The sequence below is a fragment of the Octopus bimaculoides genome, chromosome 9 (genome assembly GCF_046866305.1).
Source record: "Octopus bimaculoides isolate indiv1 chromosome 9, ASM4686630v1, whole genome shotgun sequence".
Classification (NCBI taxonomy): Eukaryota; Metazoa; Mollusca; class Cephalopoda; order Octopoda; family Octopodidae; genus Octopus; species Octopus bimaculoides.
The window spans coordinates 30,574,460-30,598,815 of NC_142936.1; the positions used below are offsets into that span (position 1 = coordinate 30,574,460).

Genomic DNA, 24,356 nt, shown 5'->3' on the forward strand with positions numbered 1-24,356 from the left:
CAGTTCCTTTCTTGATCATTCTAAGAGTTCCTACAATCATTGATATTGTAACTGCTTTGAGATGTTACATTTTTTCGATTTCAATGAGCAAATCTTTATATTTTCTGAGTTTATCAAATTTTTTTACTGAGATATTATGATCACAAGGAATACTCATGTCAATCAATATCAGGCTTTATTGTTTTGGTCTTCCACAACAATATTCAGTTTATTAACTTTGATGGTTCAGTCTTTATGTACGGGAAAGTCCCAAAGAATTGGTACATATTCTCCCTTAGGGTGGTGCTTATGCCACTTGGGTGCCAATTTTGATCTTAGGATGTTGACATATTAACCAACTCTGTCATCCAGAAATTAGGTGGTCCACTGTTTCAATCATATCATTGCAAAATGGGCATTTTGAATCTACTCCATTTATCACCACATTGGCTTGGTTGTTCCAGGTCAATAAGCTTTGATCTTGAGCCTTCACTCTCCACTGATGGATGTGCTTCTGGTCAACATATTTGCCATGCAGAGGCTTCTGTTCCCACTTGTCAGTCAATTGCTCATGCACTTTTTCCTTTGCCATTGCACTTCCTTCAGATTCTTCAGCATTGATGTCATGAATGAAATTGATAGCAAATTTTTTACTCTCCATGACAGATTGAAGCGTCTTACATCTCTTGTCATCCAGTTGTTTGTTGTTTCAAGATATTTGGTCAGTTCCTTTATGGTGGTTTTGTAAGAGAGTTCTAATTGGATTGAGTCTCAACCTCCTTATGCTCTGGGAAGGTAAAGTTGATTCACATCTGCCTTTGGGTGGTGCATTTTATTACAACTCATCAGCTTGCATATTTTTCTGTCAATTTCCTTTATTTCACTGAGATTCCAGTTCAACACATTATAGCTATAAGTAATAACTGGAACTGCTCAGGAATTTATGGCTAACACTTTGTTATGTGCATTTAGCTCAGATTTCAGCACTGCTCAAACTCTCCTACGTTTCTTCCTGATCTTCTCTTTCACGCTTGCATGCTGAATGCCAGAGCCTTCATTTATTCCTAGGTATTTGTAAGTTTGTTCTTGCTCAAGTTCTTTTATAACTGTGTCTTCAGTTTTCCTTTCTGGCAAGTAGCCTCGGCACATTTATCAAGGCCAAACTCCATTCCGATGTCATTACTGAATGCTTTCACTCTATGTAGTAGGTCTTAAAGCTCATTATTGTCTTTGCTATAGAGTTTTAAGTCATCCATACATATAAAATAAACAGTTAATTTTCTTATCAATTTTATACCCATACCCTATTCTGTTAAATTCACTTGTAAAGGGTATCAGAGCTATGTAAAAAAAATTAGAGGTGAAAGTAAGTCACCTTGGAAAATGTCACAGTTGATGCTGATATTGTTTGAAGTTAGTACTCCATTAGAGTGATATAATTGGAGATTTGTATTCCACAATAACATGTATTCCACAATAACATGCTTCAGGAAATTTGAAATTACAGGAGAAATTTTGAATATGTTCAGTTCCATGAATATGGTATGCTGTTGAAAGCTTTTTTGTAATCAGTCCATGTACAACAGATATTTCTGCACACGTAACAGTTCTCACAGATCATGCGATTAATTAGGAGTTGGTCATTACATCCATATGAGCCTTGACAGCACCCTTTTTGTTCAGGGGGAAAAAATATCATTCTGTTTAATAAATGCATGTTTTCTCCACACAATTAGATGTTAAAATTTTATAAGTGGTGAATAAACAGGTCATAGACCAATAGTTTTTTTAACTTTGGTTTCATTATTCTTTGGGAGCAGATAAGTAATACTACTAGCTAATCAGTCTAGTGTTTCCTTAGGATTTCTCATAATTTCATTGAACAGTTGAACTAATTTTCCATGTGTGCAAGGGAGCAATGAGAGCCAGAAATTTTTCACACTCTCTTTACTGGGGCATTTCCATTAATGAGCTTTTGTGGGTGTCATCCTTAGGTCTGCTCTTGTGATGTCTTCCCAAGCTTTTTCTTGTAAATTTTGGTAGGATCCTTCTGTGCATCTAATTTAATCGGCATTTTCAATGTATATCTTCTCATCACTCCAAATCTTTCCAAAAGTTTTCAACTTCTTCCATGGTCTTCAATGGTTATATCTCTATAGAATGTTTTGGCATTAGATGTGAGCAGCTTATTTTGCATGTAAAACTTGTTCTCATAGCTTTTGCTTGGACTTTTTGTTACAGTGTTTCTTTTGTTAACATCAGTTCTTGGTGAGAATCCATATTTTCTATTCGTCTTTCTTCTTTACGGGATCTTACATCATTTCAACAGATTAGTTCATTTAATATTGATATTTCCCTTTTCATTAATTCAATTTCTTTTTCAATTTTACTTCTCCAGTTTGGATTTCTTCCCAGGTTTGGTTCTCTTTGTATTCTCAGAGTCTAGTCAAGTGGAAAGTAAAAGCTGTGAAGTCCTTTGCTTTAATTACAGTTGTGTAAATAATTTCATTTAACTCAGTAAGATCAGGTTTTAATTCTTGTATCATTTCTTTTGTTACATAGTTGCCAATTTTAATTTGTTTTTTATTCTGGTTTGTATTTGAGAATTTATGAAGTGGTTCTATTGTCACAACTGAAAGCTTATTCAGAATTTTCTGCTTCATTTCCATCATAGACACTCTGTGTTCTTCAGCAAATGTGTGATCTTTAAATACTGTTTCTTTACCACTTTCCTGGCTATCTTTATCAGCTTCATTACAATTTATTTCTTCAGGCCTTTTTGTGTTTTGGTCAGATAGCAGTCTTTCAATTAAGACTCATGACAGGCTACTCTCTTCATCTGATTCTTCATTTCTTTCCTGTTGTATATTTCACTATCTATAAGTCTATTATTTCAAAAAGATATCCCTCCTAACATTTGTGAACTTGTTTTCTCTAAATAGGGCCTGCTATCTTGATTTCATGTTCTCCATATTTTGTAAGAGTTTATATTGTGTCTCTCTTGAGATGCCTACTTAATTGCATAGTAATAAATGTATGTTACTTCTCTATACTCTTCGCAAGTCCATTTGATCCACTTATATTTTTCTTTCTGTGGTGGTGATCTTGGAGGGCTTGAGGTGGGGCAGTTCTTAACCATAGGACAAGCGATTTAATGTACTATTTGAATTTTCCTTTTTGTTTCATAAAACATTTTTTTACTACATTAATATTATTATTGAGCCCTGTGTGGCTAATGAAGAAACAGTTATTATTGCTTCTACCATTATTATCACCACCACTATTGTTGTTACAATTACCACCACCTTGGCCATAGTTGACCACCACTACCACTATCACTGTCTCTGTCCCTACTGCCACTCTTTGTAGCCATGCCAACAGTGTAGTTGATATTTTATGAGCTACTGCTGGCGAATTTAAGTCTGCTGGATTTGTTCCCACCATTGCTTAGTATTATTAAATGTTATTAGCTACAACTCTTGCCTTGAATTTCAGACAGTCGTAAGTACATTAGAGTGTGGGTAGTAGGAGGAAGAAACACAGCTTGGCAGACACACAGCCAGATACCACCAGTCTATAAATAGGCTAGCAGATGCTGAAAGAGGACCAACGAACAAAGGAGTGGTCAGTAGAAGTCAATATATGTGTTTACTACCACTATGGTCATTCAATCAGTGTGGTGGGAGACCTTATTCTGTTTTAGTTACCAATAGAAAAAAATATTTCTGCACTTGTTATCAGTTTTGGAAAGTGTTCTGAGTATTTTGGAGATGCTTCAATTTTTCCTAGATCTGAAAGAGGGATGCTAGAAGAAATTAAGTAATTATGTACTCAGATAGAGTTGCTTAATTTTGAAGTTGCTTTAGCTGGTGGAGTGTTCTTGCAATAAAAGAGATGTTTACATATTCCAAAATCAGAGGAAAAAGAAATTTTAAATATTCAGAGAAAATTGTAGGTATTCTCATTTTGGCATTCCTTGATATAACTTGACAAAACCAAAACAAAAATTTGCCTTTTTCTATGACAATTCAACAATTCACTTTGGATATCTTCGTGATCTTCATGACAGCTGTTAAAATGAGAGGAGGAGAAGAAAGCTAATGGGTTGTGTGCGTGTGCTTGTTCTTGTCTGTGCCTGTTCTGTTTTTATGTATTTATGTGTTGTGGAGTATAGATATAACGAAATTACGCCTGCAAAAAGCCTTGCATATTTGTTCTTACCTGCTTCATGTGTGTATGTGAATTTTCAAGCAGGAAACAGAATCGAAGTTTATACATCGCTAGTCAATGTTTTTTTTTTTTTTTAACCACTAAAGAGTAGATAGTATAATACTGCCTAATGCATTTTATGAAATTCATATCTATACACCACAACACATAAATACATAAAAACAGAACAGAGACACACAGAGACACAGACAAGAACAAGCATGCACACACAACCCATTAGCTTTTTTCTCCTCCTCCTATTTTAGCAGCTGTCACGGAGGTCATGAAGATATCTGAAGTGAATTGTCAAATTGTCACGGAAAAAGGTGAATTTTTGTTTTGGTTTTGTCGTGTTATGTTAAAGGAACACCCACATTTTTAAAGTTATATGAAGGATAATTGTTTCCATGTTCAGACAGAAAACTGTAGATATTCAAGTTTTTAAAGTTGTTTTGAAAGAAATTTTAGATATAGGTGCAGGAGTGGCTGTGTAGTAAGAAGGTTCCGGGTTCAGTCCCATTGCATGGCATTATAGACTCAGGCCAACCAAAGCCTTATGAGTTGATTTGGTAGACGGAAACTGAAAGAGGCCCCTCGTGTATATATATGTGTGTCTGTGTTTGTCCTCCCACCATTGTTTCAATAGAATAAGTAGTAGGCTTACAAAGAATAAGTCCTGAGGTCGATTTGCTTGACTAAAGGTGGTGCTCCAGCATGGCCACAGTCAAATCACTGAAACAAGTTAAAGAATACTCACTGAAAATTGAAGATATTCACGTTTTTTTAAAGCTGTATGTGAGATGGTTGTATGTTTGCACAGAGAAAACTGTAGATAGTTAAGCTTTTAAAGTTATCTTTCAGTTATACAGCTGGGTTGTTTTAATATTTCTGTCTTCAGCTGCTGACTGGTCAGAGTAGCAAAGAACAAGTCCAGCTGCTATCAAAGCAGGCCATTTATTACTATTATTATCTATCATTGTTCAATACTTGATAGTTTGAGGCAAATTTCTACTGCATCACCTGCTACACCTCCATGTTACTGGGATGTGTGCAGCATTGTGTGCTCTTTTTTATTGATGGTAATGTGCAAACTCTTCCCAGTATTGCATTGCATTAGTTTTTCTTTCTTTTTTTTTTGAGAAGTGGTGCAATCTTTTGATGTATTAGTGTTTGTATTGTGTGTTGTGTGTGTAATGTGTTGGGTAATCTTACTGGTGGTAGTTTTTTTCATTGGATATTTGATGTGTAGAGTGTTTTGTGTTTGTGGATTGTTTTGTTTAGTTTGTATTATTGAACTGATTGTCATTTGCATAAGATGTGGGCTGTTCCTAACAGGGCTATTTTTTAGATAGTGTGTTGTGTTGAGGATCCAGGTATAGCTTCTACGTTTTTCTTCATATGTTTTTTTATCATGCATAATGCTCCAATTATTACTGGTATTATTTTCACCTTCATACCCCACATCTTGAATACTTCAATTTGTACTTTGTACTTTTACAATTTCTCCACTTCTTTTTGGACAATATTTTGGTCAAAAGGGACTGCAGTGTCTATCAGTAAGCAGGTATATTTTTTTTCTTTTTTTAATCCTTGATAATTATGTCTGGTCAATTAGCTTTTATTTCTTTGTCAGTTTGAACAGGCATATCCCAGATGATTGTGGCCTGGTCGCTATCATGTACCTTGTTTGGCAATTGTTTATACCATTTATTGTCAGTTTTTATGTTGTAAAAGATGGTGTAAAAGATGGGCTACAGCAAATATTCTGTTTTTGTGCTTACTGCACTCACTCAGATGATTAATACTTTGGTCTCCCTTTCCACATATTTTGCGTTTGCTCTAAGCCTAAATTTTATCTATCTTTGTCTCATCACTTTTTATAAAAAAAAACTCTTAGTGTCCTCTGATATTCCAAAAGCCAACAGTGTGCAGCATTATCATATGCTTCTTATTGTTTCTCTAACTAACTGCTAAGTTCCTTCTTACTCTCAAACTTCATTTATTATCTTGCTATCAATATAAAATAAATCAGCATTTCCTCTCGAGTTCATTCAGCATTCCTCTTATTCCTCTGGTAATAGATACTCCTCTCAAATCTGTACAATTTATCAGTAATTTCCAAAGCAATAGTAAGCCTGTAATGGACCTATAATTACTGTCTTTCCCTTCCTCTCATTTCTTTATCCTTCTGTATTAACAAGATCCTTCCTTTTGTCATCCATGTTAATATTCCATTTTCTATACAGTCAGTGAGAAGTGGTTGTATATAATTGTGTGTGTTATGGAGGACAAAATATTTTGGTTCACTTGTACCAGGTTTATGGCAATGTCAACCATTAATCCATTAAGTCCCACTGTCCTATAAATAAGACACTAAATGAGAACATTAAATAAGCTATATCACATTGTCTTAGTGTCCTATTTATAGGACACCAAGTATTTCCATTTCTACTTGAAGTAAAGGAGTTTTAATAATTATTTTTTTCATTTTAACATATTTTCAATCATCTGTAAAAATTTAAAAGTAATATTCAGAAATTTAAGTGCGCTGGGACTTAATAGGTTAATGCCTTTTAACTGTTGCTTTTTAACACCAGATTAGCACAGACCAACTGGATCTATGGTCAAAAAGCATTCTCGTCATAATTATTTCTGTCTCTTTTCTGACACAATGTATCTAGAATCACATTATCCAAAGGGTCTTTTCATTTATTTTTAAGACAACAGGCAGTGATTTGATTAAGATTTAGCTACTATTCTACCAGGTTGAGCAGCAACCTTCATTAGTTCAGTTTTTAACTGTAGCAAAACTTTGTAAAGTGAAACAAAAGAATTCTGTTGCCAGGATATCAACTGTCTCAGACTATAAGTCCAGCATAGTCTACTGTAATAGCTTTGCTAATATTTATAACATTTTTCATTTTATTTGCAGATTGTACATATTGCATCAGGCTTATGTATTCAGTCAGCTCAGGAAATATATGCTAAGCATTCAAAGCTGATTTTGGCTAAATGTGATTCAAGCCCCAAAATAAAGAAGCAGGTTTGTATATTCTGTGATTACTCCAAAATTGTCATTTGTGTACCATATTGGAGTTGATTTATTGTAGATGTTCTGTTGTGATTTGCTACCAAATTTCTAAGCCAGGATTCAAAACTGAATCCACATTTTGCTACAAGTCCTCTGCCTGTTATTCTTGCTTGTTGCACAAGGAAATTTATGAAAGTGAATTGATCTCAAGTCATACATGGGTCAAAACTTATACAGAGGAAACAATCATTTGTTTAGCCTGACCTAGTTTCATTAGGAAGGATATAAATAAGCAAACCCAAATTGTTTCTACCTCTTTTGGTCGTTAGGCCTTTAGCCAAAGAGCATCTGTCTTTCTTCTTTCTTCCAGCACTGATGGAGGAAGCACCTTTATGCAAAGGACTTCACAGCTTTTACTTTCTACTTGGTTAGAATCTCTTACCCTTTCTCTCTCTAGTAGTCACCCACAGATGAATTTACTATCTACACAAGTAACATGTGTACAACTACTTCTATAAGAAGTTGTCTTCTACATTGTAACAATAATAACAATATAAATAAAAGACCATTTCAACTAACAATATCTTTCATTTATTCAATGCTTACTAACATTACATTTGATTATTATAATTGGGGACTTCCAATGTTTATAAACCATTAAAATTAGATCTTAATTTTAACTGTTATGAATTGGTGACTAACATTATCAAGATTTTCCTACTTGTATAGTGTCCCATGGCCTCATAGATTATTGGATTATTGAATCACTAGTCAAAGCATTGTTGGGACTCTAGTAAAAATACTAGAGTGTTTCCTATTGTTTCTCTAGGCCTATGAGACATTTTTATCGTTACACTACAAACTAGTGAAACAATTGTCAAAGTTTTTACTGCTTACACCACTATGCTGTGACATGTTATGGTACCTGTTTACAGCTAAATTGATTGAGTTACTGAGAATTATGCGAGGGATATTGTGAAACATTATTGATAGGATACAAATTGTAAGCTTTTAGGTCATCAGGGCAATGCCCTTTTGACTTCTTATTCTTATCATAAGTGAGGAAGTTTTGTTCTCTGTAAGTACTGTACACATGAGCATACACATGTACACAAAGAGTCAGATACATTTCCATACATTTATAAATACATGCACCTACAACAAATATCTGAGTTGACTGCTTGTTACTCACCTTGTTATTTATGTTGGGTCCATTTCAAAAGTGACTTATTTATCAGTGAATACTATTGGTTACTAGAATTTACTTCTGTAAACAATGGGAGCACTTTAAAATTGAATGTTTCAGTAGCATGTTGTATTGAGTGTAATTAGGAGAGGATTATGCTTCAGATGTGCCATGGAGGCAAGTTTTCATTGGTGCCCTAATACCGCAATGTGTTAAGGGACTCACCACTATGCATTTAATAAATGTGTTAATCTTTCAAATTCAGACCTTACAGGTGTCTTGGATTTATGAAAGATATAAATTATAAAAACTTAACCAGTTGAACCACTTTTTCCTGTTCATTATTTGATGCTCTAATTTTTTTTTTTTTTTTGGTACAATTTTACATCCATTATATATATTAATTTGCAGCAATGGTATCAAACATTTGATAATGAACTGAGATTAGCTAATAAGTTATGTCTGGAAATCAATGATGTTGGATTCAAGAAAAGCTTTCCAAGATTAATGAAATGTCATAATAGTAGAGGAACTCAAGAATGGATATGGTTCAATTCAGTAAGTCTATTAGTTTTAATAAATGTGTTAATCTTTCAGATTCAGACCTTACAGGTGTGTTGGTCTAATAGACTTAACAGACCAGTTAGCCTGAAAGATCTGAAAGATGTGTTTAATGAAGCCTGGGAGATATGTTGGGCAAGTGAATCTAATAGATATGTTGGTTTAATAACCAGTCTAATCAAATGATTTACTTTCATGTCAGTCTCAAAGCATATTCAGTTTTAAAACCCATCTCAGACATGGAAAATACCTAGGTTTTATCTTGTGTAAATTTTTTTTTTTTTAAATCAAATCCTTTTTTTTTAACTAAATAAATATTGAAATGTTTAATCATTTACTTTGTATTTAAAAAAAATAATAAATCACAGCTTAAAATATCTTCTTTGTTTACATTTAATTTAAATTAGTTATTTAATTTATATTCAAAACATTAGAAAGAAAATTAATTATATATTTCAAAATTTTTTTTTTTCCAGTCTGTACCATCAATGTTGTACAATGAAGCCAGTGGTAAATGTCTTTCTGCTAACCCCAATAAAAATATTCCGTACTTGGAACTCGACATCTGTGATAACCTAAACCCAAACATGAAATTTGCTTTTGGTTTCCTAATTGATTAACAAATTTTTGTCATTTTTTATATTTCTTAAACATCATGGTCACAATTACTTCACATTTTCCTAAATTTTATATTTTTGCTTCCTTTTACTTTTTCAGTCATTGGACTGCAGCTATGCTAGTGCACTGCCTTGAAGGGTTTAGACTAACAAATAAACCCCAGTACTTTTTTTTTAAGTTTGGTATTTATTTTCTTGGTCTCTTATGCTAAACATAATGAAACCAACATTGGTTATCAAAATGTGATGAGAGACAAACTCAAAGGCACACACACACATACACACACACACACACACATACATTCACACACACACATATACACACACACATAGGGAAAAGAAGTTGAGAATACAATTTGAGTGTGTTAGGTAGTTTATTTTTTAAGGTTTAGCCAGTTTCACAAATTTTTCTAGTTTTTAGTAGTTAAGTGAAATAGAAAGACATGAGGCTATGCCACAACTGTTAGGGTTCTGACTGGAGTTCGAAAATTTTCTTGTTTTAACAGAGAGAACATGGCTTGAATTAGTATCTGTTTAGGATACAATTTGATTGGCAAAGGATGGTCACATGATTAGACTTTAAAATTTTTGTGAGTTCCCCGCTACATCCATATATTAATGTCATGTAACAGTATTTTTGGTGCAATAAGTTATGGCTGAAACAGTTGAGTAAATGTGCCTAGAGACTTGTGTCTAGGGACTTGCATCAGCTTTATTAAAGACATATGTGGAAAAAATAGATCCCCCAAATCCCAAGTCTTCCCACTTTACCTGTATTCAGTCAATACCATAGATAAAGCACAAATAAACAAAGAAAATATATTCATACAAAAATACAAATCAAGACTGAATAAACTTTAACAAAATACATTCACCAACATTCATGCTCAAACTCACTTGACGTTGAATTCACACAGTTAATAACCTAAACTTTGGGTACAATCATGACTTTTTCTCACATGACACTAACACAAAAATTTTATGTCTACATGCATATGTACAAATCATAACCATTTAGCCACCGGAATACATCTAAACAACTTCTATCCACTCTACCATTTTACAGATTAAATTTAGAGAGCCCTGATTGTTTTGGACTGTCAGTAGACACATTCATTTAACCATGTCAGCCTTAACTTACATCATCAAAAATAGTGTCACATGACATTGATACATTTCTAAGCTTAATCACATTATCATCCTTTACCAATCAAATTGTATCCTAAACAGATACTAAATTGAGCCAGGCTCTCTCTATAAAATCAAGAGAATTTTCGAACTCCAGTCAGAAGCAAGACAGTTGTGGTGTAACCCCATATCTTTCTATTTCACTTAACTTCTGAAAATCAGAAAAATCTGTGAAACAAGTTAAGCCTTTAAAAATACTCCCAGTGCATTTTCAACTTCTTGTTTCTATATTTTTACCCATATTATATATATATATAATATATATATATATATATAATAATATTAGGGATAAAATCCAAAATTACAGGTAAAAACTCAATTAAAATCAATTTATTAAAAATTTAAATTAAATTAAGTTTCACAGAGTAAAATATATATAAATATATAGTTTTAGGGAAAAGAACCAAGGTTCATGAACTCATCGATGAAAATCCACTGTCACATATAGAAAAATTAATAATTAAAAGCACAATAAATGAGTATAATATAATACAAAGTAAATATCATAAGATAAAGATAATAAAATGACTACACGTGTTTCATAACTAATTTTTAAATAAAAAGGAAATTTAAATCGATTAAAATTATCAAAAATCAATTCTATTCAAAAATACAGCTAATCTTCAGGTCAAAATACAACAATAATAATAATAAATAAATGTATATATCAACCAACAATAAGTACCAAATGAATTTATATAAAATACTTATTGTATAAAGATAGAAAAATATTATATATGCTAACAGGTATATTATATACAAAAACCAGCTTAAATTTTGAATACAATTTGAACGTAGTTTGAGGTTAAAATAATAATAAAGATAATATTAGCACATATTTAAATGATGCAATAGTTAAAGCTAGACTATTTAAGACTAAAAACGTTTATTCAATTATCATTAAAAATCAATTAAATAATAAAATAATACAAGAATACTTTTTTTTTTTTCAAACGATGATATAAACAAAGTAAAATGTTGTTGCATTTCAAACTGAAACTTAAGCGTAAGAATCAGAACTAAAGGTTAATTTGAAATAAAAATAAAAAAATATGAATGAAAAAATTATGAATGAAAAATTATGAATGAAAAAATTATTATGAATGAAAGATTAAACTTTTAATTATTAATTTTTCTATATGTGACAGTGGATTTTCATCGATGAGTTCATGAACCTTGGTTCTATTCCCTAAAACTATATATATATATATATATATATATATATATATATATATACAGGGTGCAAAACTCCTTGTAACATCAGAGATGAACTGAAGGCAAGGATTATGGCAGCATTCACCAACTTAGACAAGGAGCCAATCCAGAAGACTTGCAGGAGATTTTGAAATCGTCTGGAGGCTGTGGTTGAAGCCGATGGCGATTTTATTAAATAAATTTATTCTTTAGTATTTCAAGATATTTTTATGTAATTTTGCTAAATATCTCTGTTAAAATGAGATGGCAGTGTTATTTTCATTTTTGCGTAATTTAGACGATAATTTATTCACTGCACCCTGTATATATATATATATATATATATATAGTTTCCATCTACCAAATTCCATTTGGCAAAGTATTAGTCAGCCCAGGGCTATAGAAGAAGACACCTGTCCAAGGTGCCATGTGACTGAATTCAAAACCATGTTGTAAAGTGAGCTTGCAACTATAAAATGCCTGCAGTTATCTTAAGTGAAATTTTTACTGAAGTTTGTCATATTTTTTATGTAATCATATAATTTTTGTTGCTTTTGAAGGAAAACTAGAAATTGCTAGCCTTCCTTCAAATTTATCTTCTATGAAAAGTGATATGAATTTTTAATGTTCTCAGTACACATGGTAGCCAAAAAGCGAAATGGCAGGTAAATTCATAGCATAACTATGAAACTATTTTTATCATGTTGTTGGTTTTTCTTGTTTTTTTTTTGTTTTTTTTTGGTGGGGGGGAGGTGTTTAAAGCTGAATTACATCAAATTCTCATTAACACTATATTCTTTCTGTAATGCTAACTGAACAATTAACTTCATCATCATCATCATCGTTTAACGTCCGCTTTCCATGCTAGCATGAGTTGGACGATTTGACTGAGGACTGGTGAAACCAGATGGCAACACCAGGCTCCAATCTAATTTGGCAGAGTTTCTACAGCTGGATGCCCTTCCTAACGCCAACCACTCAAAGAGTGTAGAACTTGCTTAAGAAATTTATTTTGGAGAAGATTTTCAATTACTCAAAACCCAATGATTAGTGTAATCTCTTTTACATTAATAGAGAGAGATATTTGGCTGTCTGCAATCTCTCACCTGTCAATCACATTGAAATATAACTTGATAGTAAAAGAAACTTACCTTCTCGTGCACTGTCACTGTTCCTGTGTTAAGTAGTCATGAGCATGGCCCTTGCACCTGTGACCCAGTAGAAAATAACAGGAAGGAGAGAGGGCTGCATCTCTCTAATCTGCAAGTGGAAGTAAAGTTTATTTGAAGACAACCTTAAAGAGCTTTTTATAAAACCAACAGTGTTAACCATTAGGTCACTACACTCTGGTGAATTCTGCCAGTTAGTCTATAACTACTTATTAGTCATCAAGTTGGGTTATTTTCAGGTTACTAGTATCTGCAGATTGTGGGCATGCCCTGTAGCAGTACAGCTCTACAAAGTGTATTTACAAGCTGAAGGAGAATCTCAGTGTTCTTAACCTTTAAAATTAAATACAAACCACTTAAAATAGTATAAAATATAATTTAGTATTAAATTTTAAACAAATTAAAAAGATTTTAAATCAGAAAATAAAAAGTAAGAAAAATTAGGAAAGGTTAAAAGGAGAAAGAAGTGATATATTTTTAAAATTTTCATAATCTTTTATTTATTTACTTGTTTCAGTCATTAGACTGCAGCCGTACTCTCTCTCTCTCTCTCTCTCTTTCTCTCTCTCTCTCTCTCTCCCCCCTCTCTCTCTCTCTCTCTATATATATATATATATTTCATCTGCTTTCTATGCTGGCATGGGTTGCATGGTTTGACAGGAGCTGGCCAGCCTAGGAACTGTCCAGACTCCAGGATTAGTCAAATAGGTTGAATTTCCAATCATATTCTTTAAAGTAATAATTTTCAAATTTTTTTTTAACCACAGACTCTGAAATCATTCCATCTGCTTTTTAAAAGTTTTATTATATAAAAACAAGTATCATAATGGTTTAAAACAGGGAATAGAGCAGGCATTGCTATGCTTTTAAAACATCAGAGTTCTCTAAAAATCTTTGGGTATTTTCCAACTTACCTCAAAAGCTTGCAAAACGTCTGTAGACCATGCATTGGTACGGTTACTGAAACTGTCTTCTCTAAAATATTTTAAAACAATATATAATTATAAACAGAAAACGTGAAGTAATTATAAAATGGTGTTACACATACTACACAAATGTGCAAGTGATGAATGCCTCTTTATGGTCACTTGATCTGCTAGAAAGGCAGCCAAAATGGTTGAAAACTTCATAGGCTTTTCATAGAATGTGATGAAATCAAGTTTGTTTTTTGACATTGTACCTATGAAACAAGACCCCTTTCATAATACCTCAGCAAGTTGGCTTAGTTTGTGATCTGATTGGTGTGCTTTTGATCAAGTGACAGATGTAGCAGCCACAAAGCGCATTGTACAGAATATTCTCAATTCTTTTACAAGATAAGCTAATAGCTTTGGCTATGATTTATCATCAATTTCCTGTCAATTATCACCATATTGTGTACATGATCAATGTTCTCCTTGGTAGTTGCAGTTGCAGAACATCCAGACCTTAGGTCATCTTCAAGACTCTCCTTTCCTCTCCTATATTTAGCTGTCCACTTTTGCACTGTTGATAAAGCATCTCCTAATATAACAACTATTTTATGCAAATACTTGATAACACCAGGATGTCAAATTTTGTCAATTTTCAAGAGAAGTTACTATTAGCTACTGTTTAAGTCTTTAATCAGCTAGATGTCAGTTTACCTGGAAAGAAACAATGCAGTTATGAATAAGGGTTGAAATTAATGCATGAAGGGTTAGTCAGTCTCTCGACTTTTTGGCCCACACCCATAATGTTCTAGATACACTATACATGAAAATAAGATGGCATATCAGCTCAATCACAGCTGACATGGGGCTAAACAAAAGCAATGCAACATTCTGCAGGGTGATTCAGAAGTCCCTTTAGATTTAGAATTGTATACAAAAATTGAATTTCTTGTTTTTGTATTTGATTTGCAAAATTCTTGATGTGAATTCGTATGTTGAAACAAACTTTATTGTGTCTTAAGAGAGACATTATGCCAATAATAACAAACCCACAGGTTCAATTTAATTTCTTTATTGTTAGTCAGTTGGTTAAATATCTAACTAGCTAATCAATTGTTTGTTTAATGTGACTTCCTCTCTCATTCCAAGGTCTGCTTCTTATTTTGCTTCAGTTTGAATTTTTAAGCCAAAGGAATTGACCCCAGTACTTATTTTTCTTTTAAGCCTGATACTTATTCTATTGATCTCTTTTGCCAAACTGCTAAGTTATGGGAGCCATAAGCACACCAGCATTGGTTGTTAAGTGGTGGTGGGGGACAAAGACACACACACACATATATGACAGGCTTCTTTCAAATTTTGCCGACCATATTCATGCCCAAGGCTTTGAGTAGAAGCCAAGGTGTCATGCAGTGGGACTGAACTTGGATCCATGTGGTTGGGAAGCAAACTTCTTACCACACATACACACCTGTGCCTCTCTCTCTCTCTCTCTATATATATATATATATATATATATATATATATAATTAATTATATGTATTTATTTTATCCTAATAAATAATAATTCGGATAGAATAAATGGGTTAATAGAAACCAAGGTAGCAAAGATCACAAAATAACTGTGGTGTAATTCCTGTTAGTGTAGTTATCATACTCGGTCATAATGTCTTACGTTTAAGATGGTTCCTATGGATCGCATAAATTGTAATTCTTCGAAACATATGTCAGAATAAAGTATGCAGTTATAACATGCGTTTACTCCATTCCTTAAATTTATTTATATATATATGCCTATATATATAGATATATATGCCTATATATATATATATATATATATATATATATATATTAGTAAAATGTCATTTTCAAAAATTATATATACTAGGAGGGCGGCAAGCATGCATGGAAGCCGTGGGCATGAGCCCAGGTGAAGCCAACTGCGGGTGCAGACTGCAGTGAAAGCATATGTATTGCATATATTGATATATATATACAATATAGATGTGATACATAAATTATAAAGTGAATTGACAATATGCACATGAATTGAACAAAGACTCTGTTTATTCTGTAATCAGTAAAATAATCCATGATACATTTAAAAAAGATGATAATGAAAATTAGAAAAGTGTTAAGACTGTCAAGGGAAAATGTTCATGAATCTTCACTTGAGTGAATTTGAAAATAGATGCACTGGTGGGAATTACTGAATTACATTTTCGAATATGAAGAGTTGAGTTGCGCTATATTGTTGTTTTACTATATTCACTTATAGACTTCTTAAGTGTTTCTAGTGTCCCTTTCCCAGCAATTAAAAAGAAATTTAAATGCATTTCAATTAAAAGAGAGTAGTGAATGTTTCACATCACTGTAGAATTTTTTTGTAGACACCCTTTTTATTTATCTAGGTTTAATATTTTTCTAAACAATTTAGATCGCTGAAATAAGTAACAGGCTTGAAGAATAAGTAATGAAAATGATATTATTGACTAAATAATTTCAAGGTGGTACCCCAGCGTGACCACAGTCTAACACAATTTGAAAACTTCATTCTTTCGATAGAGATTGTTGTTTTTTGCATTATGTAATACAGTTAAAAATAATTTACTTTTTTTTTTGCTTTATTACATTTTTTATGAACATGAAAAAATTGTTTGTTTACATATGGAATTCAAATGGAAGTTGACATTTAAAACAGAAGTAAATCTTGTAATATTAAGCATTATAATTTGTTTAATATACAAATAAACTTTATAGTTTAAACATTTTTTAATATTCATTTACCATTTCAGCAATCTTTCATTTTAACTCAAAGGTGTGTGTGCGCAGCTCAGCTGTTACCTTGTGGTGTTCAATTTTTGACACCCCCCCCCCCAAGCAGGCTATTTACATGCTAGATATAACAACAGCCAAATATCACAAAACTGCGATAACATTATGAAAGAAATGTATAATCGACCTACTCACCTTTCTGCAAAGAATTCTTTCAGAGTAATTTCCCGCAGCAATATGAAATTAGAGTGTTTTTTTTCTTCTTTCTTTTGAAAGTTACAAAAACATATGAGTTTTGTTGAGAAGTGTGTTCGGGGAAGCCGCGCTGGTGGAGTTTAGGGGAATGTATAGAAATTCTGGAAGTTTTTCTTCACGGTAAATCCATACATTTCTCGACACATTGATTCATTGACGCAAGACCATTTCATGTCGCCTGATGATCCAGTCACATACTTTAGCCATCTTTTGATGCAGGACCAATAGGCCTCAGTGTGGTTCATGCAAGTGCCAGTTTCAAGGTCGACAAAATTCTTTGAATGGTTAACCATTCTGTGAATGTAACCGAGCTGTTATAAATTCCTATAACTGGCCCATTTGTCTGTATGTATTATAGTATCGGGGAACACATTTTCAATTATAACAGCTTCTAGTGTTGCTGTGCTTCTGTCAGGTACATGCTGTAGAAATCCTTTTTTCACAGTGGTGTCATAGCAGTCAATAACCCACGTTTGATGGCCTATTCTCCCTACATGGCTCTTCCTTTTAAAGAGCAAGCTCTCATGTATTTCTATCGCATGACCTGGAGCTTTGTCTCAAAGCATCTTCCCTGAACATGCTTCTTGTCAAAACTCATATCACTGGATCGCAGTTTTGTTATCTACTCCAGTAGTTTTTTTTGTTTTTTTTTTTAAATTAAAATTTTACAAGCAATTTCTTTTCAGAATCATAATTTCTGTATTTTTGTGCGTATTTCACCAAAAAATTTCTGGGAAGAGTGAAAAAATGAAGAAGTGGGGGGACTGAAATTTTGAAGTTGCAATTTTTGAAAATTTTTTCAGAATCGGAATCTCCATAGCCTAAAACTTGAGATTCCATTAAAAAAATAAAATTTAAGCAGGGAAGGGTTCTGTTTACATATCCTCCATCTGGACCCTTTCTGATGTCTAAGGATGGATATTTATGTATTTGAGTTTTCTTTTTCAAATATAATTCTGGATAAGCAATTTACATTTTTTTGTCTTACCTATTTTGCCCCGCCTAAATTTTGTTTTATCTGCTCAAAAAGAACAGTGAATAGGTTGTACTGTATTCAGACAATGTCTTTATTAATATATTTTTGACCTTTGTAAAAAACGTTTATTTTCTTCAAAGTTAAAAAAAAAACCTGGAAACTGGAAAAGCAGTCTTTCGGAAATAGCTGTTTGAATTTCCCCATTTTTGTTGGGATCCCCCCTCCCCTCACCATTTTTTTTTCATGCATTGCAAAATAAAGGAAACCCACTTTAAAAGAAGAATTTTTTAAATCCATGTCTTTTAAATGGTGTCTCCACCCACCACCTCACACACTCATCATACCTTTGGAACAGCAACAGCCACAAAAATTACTTTTTTTCTTTTTCAAAATATTTTCTCATTTTATCTTATTCAAGATTTCAATTCTTGTGTATAAGGGGTCCACCGAACTAGAAGTGCCCCAGATCCCCCATGGTTTAAATCCAGTCTTGCTACATGCCAACCAACAAGGTTTCCATCTACCAAATTTCACTGACATCGATTTACTCAGCCCATGGCTATAAATGAGTATGAGACACGAGAGGAATATGAGGGCATCAGGCCCTCATGGTCCTTGCATAGTTAAATATATACACATATAAATACATACACACCAACACACATATGCCTAAGATGTCAGGAGTTTGCATTCAAATCATCAAAGGGCTAACTGTACTACAAAAAAATTGAGCTAAACTAGTAAATACAATCTGTATATTAGATTAAAAGATTAGGTGCTGGTGAAAAATTTGGGTTATTTCTTCTCAGACTACTGAAATACAATCTATTACAAACTATTATGAGTTTGAAAATTTAAAAATAAGTTTCTGAAGATTTACAAACTAATCCCTGTAGCTTCACATTTGTATGTTAAAATGTGTGTGTGGTGTGTGTACAGATTTTGTGTATAGCATATAAAAAACAATATTTTCAGTAATAAATTTTAAGGACCATAATTATTTCTAATTTGTCTGTTTCTAATTTCCTGTTTTACTAGTTTATACACTCGTGTTATGGGAAACAAATCAAAACCAGAAAGCTATGTAAAATAAAGATGAAACAAAAAAATTGTGTTAATGTTATTATTATGACATAAATGTGCAGAGTGATGGACTTTGAATACTTTATTTCTATTTTATTTTCCATTTGTCTTATCTGGTGATATTTTATCAACATTGTAAAAGTACAACTTAAATTGACAGGACTATTATTTTTGCTTGTCACCAATTCTGCCATTAGAGGAAACTATGGGCACTATGTCACCAATGAAGCAGTGAAAATTATGTTTACAAGACAATTCTGATAATCTACAACATTTCTTGCTATTCAGCATGAAATCATTCAAAAATTGCAAATTGAAAAATTGTTCACTTCTCATGTTAAAATCCAACATTTGTCAGCACATGTCAAATTAAGAAACACTGGACATCATACATTTACTAGTAGCTGTGATGATTGCATTTACTAAACATTTCAGAGAAGATACAAAATTTCTTCAAAACAGGAATTATAGAAATAAACCAGCTCAATGCTCTGCTTCCCCTAATCAAGTTTGAATTCCTCTGCTGATAGAATACGAAATTCAGAAGATGAACAGATAAGAATTTTATCCTTTCAACCTCGTTCATGTACTCCTGTTTCTGCATAGATCATAACCCTATCCACACCACACCCCCATTCGTTCTTTATTATCTATCTATTTCTTTACCATGTAAACATAGCCTGATAGATTCGTCTTCCTTGTTTGTCTTAAATTCATGCATATCCGTTATTCGTCACATTTTATTTATTTTATTTTATTCAAGTTTATCATTTCTTTAATTCATTCTCTCTAAATTTGTCTACCATAGTATAAAAGTGCAGAAGTGGCTCTCGCCTAAACTCACTGGCATTTGCTGTTTCATTAAATTCTGTTTCCCAGAATTCCAAAAATATTTTTCACTTCTGTCTCACGATTTCGGCATTCAATTATGTTACCGAAAATTCCAAAGAATATCCTCCTAAGTTTATCATTTCGTTAATTCATTCTCTCTAAATTTGTCTACCATAGTATACAAGTGTAGAAGATGCTCTTGCCTAAACTTGCTGGCTCGCGGTACGCCCTCCCACCCCTCCACCTTTACCGGAAGTTCCTATCCTCTATCATCCTTTGTCTCCCGTGAACACTTCTAAGGGCCTAATGCCATCCCCACCCCTACCCAGCATAAAAATGGTGTAGTGCATGCAGGTTGTAGGCTATTGTTTCTTTATGAATTCTGCCAAATGTAAGCTTTGTTTTCAGGTACATGACACTGCTGTCCCTCATCCCAGGGTCTCACAGGCCCACACCCTCAGAGTTGGCACACTCAACGTCGGTACACTGAAAGGTAAGTCTGGTGAGATTGTTCAAGAAGTAAGGTGGAGAGGTTCCTCACAGGTACAAGATTTTCTGGGCAAGGAACACTGACGGGGTCGGGGCGTTGGAATACTTCTTGCAGAGAAATCGGTTGATAAGGTAATCGAGGTAGTCAGTGTATGTGACAGAGTACTTAAGATTAGATTAGTGCTTCACCATAGGTTAACTACTGTTGTCTTGGCCTATGCCCCTCAACTGGGGCTACCGGATGGGCAGAAAGACCAATTTTATGACACCCTTTTGTAGACTACCTCATTGACGAATGACAGGGACCTTCTCTTTGTGGCTGGTGATTTCAATGGACATGTTGGACAACATGCAGGGGGCGTACATGGAGGCTATAGCTTTGGTTCCCGCAATGAGGAGGGAACCAGACTGCTGGAGTTCTGTGATGCAAATGATCTTGTGGTTTGCAACACCAGCTTCAGGAAATCTGCCTGTCACCTAGTCACCTACCGTTCCGGCAGACACTCTAGCCAAATTGACTACATCCTCACCAGAAAAAAGGGAAAGAGGACTGCTTATAAATGCCAAAACATTCCCAGGCGAAGAATGTACACCTCAATGTATTGAGGTGTACATTCTTCGCCTGGGAAGTTTGCAACTTCGGGATCAGGGCTAAATGGAGGCCCAGAAGTAGACCAGCTTGGAGGAGAAGGGTCTGGAAGCTTTAATATCCTGCAAATGGATAGAGATGTTTACTCGAAGCCTTCAACGAAATAGAAGGGTATATAGCATCACATAATGTGGAAGACAACTGGAGGTTTCTACGGGACAACCTACTGAGAGCCACTGACCAAATCTGTGGATAGTGCAAAGTAACGTGGTAGTGGAACAATGTGGTAGACAGGGCTATTAGACAAATGAAACAGGACTGGAAGAACAGAGGTAGCAGGGAATTGTATCAGACTGCCAGAAGGGAAGCTAGGAGACAGGTTTATTTAGCCAGAGGGGAAGCAGATAAAAAGAATTGCCAATGTTCTGCGCCGCGAGGACCAAAGACTTGAAGTATTTCGTGTTGCAAGACAGTGTGTGAGAGAGAATCGTGATGTCGTAGGAGAGAAATGTGTCCGCATGGATGATGGCTCACTTGCACTAAACGAGGCTGCAAAGAGAGAGATTTGAAGACGCCACTATGAAACGTTGCTTAATAAAGAGAATCAATGGGAGAGAGTCTGCCGAATGTCAACCCAACAGAGGGACCAGCTATCCTAATTGACAGTACCTTGGTAGATAAAGCGATCAAGAGTATGAAGTTAGGGAAAGCCCCCTGCCCATCAGGAATCACTGCAGAGATGCTCAAAATATCTGGCAGTGTCGGCTATAGCCTAGTCATCCATATAGGTAACCAGGTGATACACGAAGGAGTCATACCCAATGACTGGTGTAGCAGCACCATAGTCAACTGCTACACAGGTAAAGGTGACGCTTTATACTCAAACAATTACAGAGGTATCAAGTTGTTGGACCAGGTAATGACGGTCACGGAGAGGGTCATAGCCCAACTAATTAGGGAGAGAGTCTGATCAGATGAGAAGCAGTCTAGATTCGTGCCAGGGAAAAGCACCACTGATACTATATTTCTGGTAAGACAGCTGCAGGAGAAATACCTAGCCAAGGATAAACCTCTGTACCTGGCTTTCGTTGACATGCAGAAAGCCTTTGACAGGGTCCTCCGATCCCTTATCTGGTGGTCAATGAGGAAACTAGGGATAGATGAATAGTTAGAGCTGTGCGAGCCATGTACAGAGACGCTGTCAGTAAGGTGAGGGTTGGCAACGAGTACAGTGAAGAATTCCGGGTAGAGGTAGGGCCACCATTTGAGCGTGGTCGTTGCCAGACTGGCCCTCGTGCCGGTGGCACGCAAAAAGCACCCACTACGCTCTCGGAGAAGTTGACGTTAGGAAGGGCATCCAGCTGTAGAAACTCTGCCAGATCAGATTGGAGACTGGTGTAGCCATCTGGTTCGCCAGTCCCCAGTCAAATCGTCCAACCCATGCTAGTATGGAAAGCAGATGTTAAATGATGATGATGATGATGATGATGACTTCAAAATTGCAAATTGAAAATGTTTTGTTTCTCATGTAATTCAAACATTTCTGATTTCATATTTTGTCACTCACACTTGTCATATATAATAAATAGTACATCTACTAATACTCATAATGGTAAAATTTATTGAAAATTGCACGGAAACAATATTTCATAGTATAAGCTTAAAATGAGAAAAATATAAATGGCAAAATGGTTCACTGTTCAGATTTAAAGTCAATATTTGTCGGTTTCGACATTTACTAAGAACTGAAGATTCTAAAAAAGCTACAAAATTTCTTCCAATTTATTCATGTGACTTTGAAAATTTTCTCATTCACATTTACTTAGGAAAGATTGATTTACTAATACATAGGAAGAAATGTAAGGTTGAACAGTACAAGGTTCTTTCACAAAACTCAAAACCACAAAATTTTGCAAATAAGCAAGAACATACAACAAAATTTCAAAAATGGGAATTTCGTGTTTTCCAGACGTTTTTGACACTTTTAGATAGTTTTCATTTTTGCAGAAAGCACATTTCATTTTGAAATCTAGTGGATTAATATAGGCTAGATGGTTGACGAAAACATTATATTTATCAAAGAGTTCACCGAAGTCACAACTTTCTTCACAAAACTCAAAATCACAAAGTTTTGCTAATAAGCATGAAAAAACAACAAAATTTGAATATGCGAATTTCGTGTTTTCCATTAGTTTTTCGACACTTTTAGATAGCTTTCATTTTTGCAGAAAGCACTTTTCATTTTGAAATATAGTGGCTTAATGTAGGCTAGATGGTTTATGAAAACATTATGTTTATCAAAGAGTTCACTGAAGTCACAACCATTTTCACAAAACTCAAAATCAGAAAATTTGCAAATAAGCATAAAAACCAATAAAACTTGAAAATGCGAATTTTGTGTTTTCCAGTCGTTTTTTGACACTTTTAGATAGTTTTCATTTTTACAAAAACCACATTTCATTTTGAAGTCTAGTGGATTAATATAGACTAGATGGTTGATGAAAACATTATATGTATCAAAGAATTCACCAAAGTCACAACCTTTTTCACAAAACTCAAAATCACAAAATTTCGCAAATGACCATGAAAAGACAACAAAATTTGAAAATGCATATTTCGTGATTTCCAGTCGTTTTTTGACACTTTTAGGTAGTTTTCATTTTTGCGAAACCACTTTTCATTTTGAAGTGTAGAGGGTTAATATAAGCTAGATGGTTGTTGAAAACATTATATTTATCAAAGAGTTCACCGAAGTCACAACCTTTTTCACAAAACTCAAAATCACAAAATTATTGGTGAAAAAACAAGAAAATTTGAAAAGACGATATTCGTGTTTTCCTGTCGTACTTTGACACTTTTAGATAGTTTTCATTTTTGCAAAAGCCACTTTTCATTTTGAAATCTAGTGGGTTAGTATAGGCTAGATGGTTGATGAAAACATCATATTTATCAAAGAGTTCACCGAAGTCACAACATTTTTCACACAACTCACGATCATAAAATTTTGCAAATAAGCATGAAAAAACAACAAAATTTGAAAATGCGAATTTCATATTTTCCAGTCGTTTTTTTGACACTTTTAGATAGATTTCATTTTTGCAAAAACCACTTTTCAATTTGAAGTCTAGTGGGTTAATATAAGCTAGATGGTTGATGAAAACATTATATTTATCAAAGAGTTCACTGAAGTCACAACCATTTTCACAAAGCTCAAAATCAGAAAATTTGCAAATAACCATGAAAAACCAACAAAACTTTTTTGACACCTTTAGATAGTTTTCTTTTAGAAGTCTAATGGATTAATATTTAGATA

At 33.8% G+C, this 24,356-nt stretch overlaps 2 protein-coding genes across 13 annotated transcripts in view; one reads left to right on the forward strand and one right to left on the reverse strand.

The window, feature by feature from the left end:
• LOC106871349 (polypeptide N-acetylgalactosaminyltransferase 11) overlaps positions 1 to 10,560 on the forward strand; it is a 102,176-nt gene extending 91,616 nt beyond the window's left edge. For 5 of the 8 annotated variants that reach the window (XM_089357307.1, XM_089357308.1, XM_089357302.1 and 2 more), the window contains 2 exons: positions 7,121 to 7,231; positions 8,817 to 9,343. In XM_089357307.1, the coding sequence (XP_089213433.1) occupies positions 7,121 to 7,231; positions 8,817 to 9,152 (447 nt within the window). In that variant the 3' untranslated portion in view covers positions 9,153 to 9,343. Of the gene's footprint in view, positions 1 to 7,120; positions 7,232 to 8,816; positions 9,344 to 9,442 lie in introns of those variants that run through there. The other 3 variants (XM_089357309.1, XM_089357306.1, XM_089357304.1) reach the window with 1 other exon arrangement.
• Positions 1 to 24,356, reverse strand: part of LOC106883292 (tRNA endonuclease ANKZF1) — a 478,270-nt gene that overhangs the window by 346,214 nt on the left and 107,700 nt on the right. The window lies entirely within an intron of this gene.